The sequence below is a fragment of the Rhamphochromis sp. 'chilingali' genome (genome assembly GCF_963969265.1).
Source record: "Rhamphochromis sp. 'chilingali' genome assembly, chromosome: 14".
NCBI classification, from domain to species: domain Eukaryota; kingdom Metazoa; phylum Chordata; class Actinopteri; order Cichliformes; family Cichlidae; genus Rhamphochromis; species Rhamphochromis sp. 'chilingali'.
This window is the reverse complement of record NC_137941.1, coordinates 10,983,648-10,986,559: the sequence shown is the minus strand read 5'-3', so window position 1 is coordinate 10,986,559 and position 2,912 is coordinate 10,983,648. Positions and strand designations below refer to the sequence as shown.

Here is a 2,912-nt window from a genome sequence, read left to right as displayed (position 1 = left end):
CTTCATACATTCTTATATAGTTCTATATTGTGTATTGTGTATTTTGTTGTACAGTTATTTTATTTTCAACTTTAATTTATATATTTTATCTTATTCTTCCCAGTTAAATTTACCCTTCATTCTAATTTGTGTTGTACAGTTATTTCATTTTTAACCTTAATTTATATTTTATTCCTTCCTAGTTAAATTTACCCTTTTTAATTTTTCATATTTATTTCCTATCTTATTCATAGCCTTTCCTTTTTTGTTTTCTTTAGGTCACGAGCAGTTGTCCAAGCATTTCACTACATATCGTACTGTGTATGACTGTGTACGTGACAAATAAAATTTGAATTTGAATTTGGATACAGTACAGAGTGTGTTCAAGAAACTCTTCTTGCAATCTCTTCTTCTTAAAAACTCCTTTGTCCCACACGCCATCAGACTGTTTAACTCCTCTCTGGAGGGGAGAGGGAGGGGAAACAGGAGGACAAAGGAGGGGGGAACAACTAAGCTGTAGTGCCTCTTCACCTCACTGTGCAATACCTTTTGTGCAATACTTTTGTAAATAGTCAACAGTGCAATAGACCTCAATACTTGAAATGTGCAATTCACTTGTATTTTTATTTTTTATTCCTATTTATTCTATTTATCCCCTTCGTATATTTTATTTATATTGTCTCTGTATTTATATATGTGTGTGTGTGTGTGTGTGTGTGTGTGTGTGTGTGTGTGTGTGTGTGTGTGTGTGTGTGTGTGTGTGTGTGTGTATATATATAATATTCTGTAACTCTGTAACTTCTGTCGGTGCTGTGCTTTTTTGGAAATCGAATTTCCCAGAGGAACCCACCCGAGGGATTAATAAAGTTCTATCTCATCTTATCTTATCTTATCTTATCTTATCTTCTTAAACTAAATGCATTAATTTATCTTACTCCTCATCATTTGCTCAGACTTGTTTGTAGAACTGGTATTTTAATTAATTTATTTTTTTAAGTTAACTCAACTCAAGGAGTGAAAGCACCACTTACATCATACTAACTACGTAATTGTTGCTGACAAGAAGTGTATATGAACCTCTGGTGACATACTTTGTCAGGGAGACAGTACACAGACAGACTTCATTTCACCCTGACTTTAATTTGTAAAAATGTCATTTGCTCTCAGTTTGGAATGACATCTACTAAGGTAAACTACAAATATTATAATGGATAATGTTTCAGTAATTACTGTTTTTACTCTTGCAGGTTTAAGTGATATTGCAAACTACAGGGTCACTCTCTTTGTTCTCACTTTACTGTGTTACTGTGTGATTTGGCTGGTAAATTTGACGATAATTGTGACAGTCATTGTGGATAAAAAACTTCATGAACCCATGTACATCTTCCTCTGCAATCTGTGTGTCAATGGACTCTATGGGACAGCTGCATTTTATCCCAAGTTTCTCTACGATCTTCTGTCCACCACTCATGTCATCTCTTATGCAGGATGCCTTTTACAGGGTTTTGCATTGCACTCTTCAATTTGTGCTGACTTCTCTCTCCTAGCTCTCATGGCCTATGACAGATACGTGGCTATATGTCGACCTCTTGTGTACCACTCTCTGATGACTAAACAAAAAGTTTGTATCTTTGTATTTTTTGCTTGGTTTTTTCCCATTTATCGTATGCTCTTGAGCATGATAACAACAGCAGTGTTGAGGTTATGTGGCACACACATACCAAAGAATCTACTGTATAAACTGGTTAATTAATAATCTGGCTTGCTCTGCCTCTGCAGCTAGAATTGTTATTCCTGCTTTTAATTACACCTTTTATATCGGCCATATCCTTTTTGTTTTCTGGACTTATGTACATCTGGTCAAAACATGTCAGTCATCGAAAGAAAACTGGAACAAATTCATGCAGACATGTGTACCACATTTATTTTCTTTAATAGTTGTTGCTGTGTCTTTTTTGTTTGATATGTTATATGTGCGATTTGGCTCAAAAGAATTTCCACAAAATGTTGAGAATTTCATGGCAATGGAAATTCTCCTCATCCCACCAATTATTAATCCCGTCATGTATGGATTTAAATTAACAAAAATAAGAAACAGAGTTTTGAATTTTATATGTGGTATAAGTTCAACTTTGAGACTAAAATTATAAGTGTTTCTGCACAGAGGAAACTTTTTTTTAATATATGTACATATGTAATTTAAGAGAAATGTTTATATTTCTATGCTTAAGATAGAAGATGTGTTATGTAACTTGGAACACAATAAAATAAAATTTACAAAAATAATATGTTTGTTTCTTAGTTTAAATTAAAGTTTCTTAGTTAAAATCAGACAACTATTTTCATACCTGAAGCCTTTCACACATCTATGCTATGCATTATATTTGGTGTCCTATATTTATCAAAAGTTTTTTTCTTTTTATCTTTTAACATCTGAATCTCTGTGAGTTATAAAGAAGAACATGAGCACACAAGGCTAGATGCCTGATAGCTAGATGCCCACCAACTGTCACAGCAGTGTCAAAAATGTTTTACCAGTGGATTTATAGTTTTTATATCTTTTTCATTAGCTTGCATGTATTGCATGAATTAATCACATATATTAAACTACAACCACTTAAGATCATATAGACATTGCAGTCTACAGAAGCATATGCATCAGATCGTTCTCCTGGATTTTAAACATTTAATAACAATAAAGGAGTGAAACTACGCACACTTTCTACACAATTTTTATGTATTTAAGTCTGTGAACGCACACAGTCTCCCTAAAACCCCCAAAGTCCAAAACAAAATGCTTCCGGCCCAGTTCGATAACCCTAAACGGGCCGTCATACAGTGGATGCAGTGGTGTCCTGTGGGCATCGTGCCTGAGAAAAACAAACTTAGCAATCTCTAAAGTCTTCGGGACAAAGGTGTCAGGCAGGCAATGG

General features: G+C 34.2%; 1 protein-coding gene across 1 annotated transcript; it reads left to right on the top strand.

Moving 5' to 3' along the window:
• Nucleotides 1-1,186: 1,186 nt before the first annotated feature.
• On the top strand, nucleotides 1,187-2,129 carry LOC308409921 (olfactory receptor 11A1-like; the record flags this gene model as incomplete). The annotated part of the gene is given in 2 exon segments (XM_080902918.1): nucleotides 1,187-1,705; nucleotides 1,707-2,129. Coding segments are annotated over 2 exon segments (942 nt in total).
• Nucleotides 2,130-2,912: the final 783 nt, after the last annotated feature.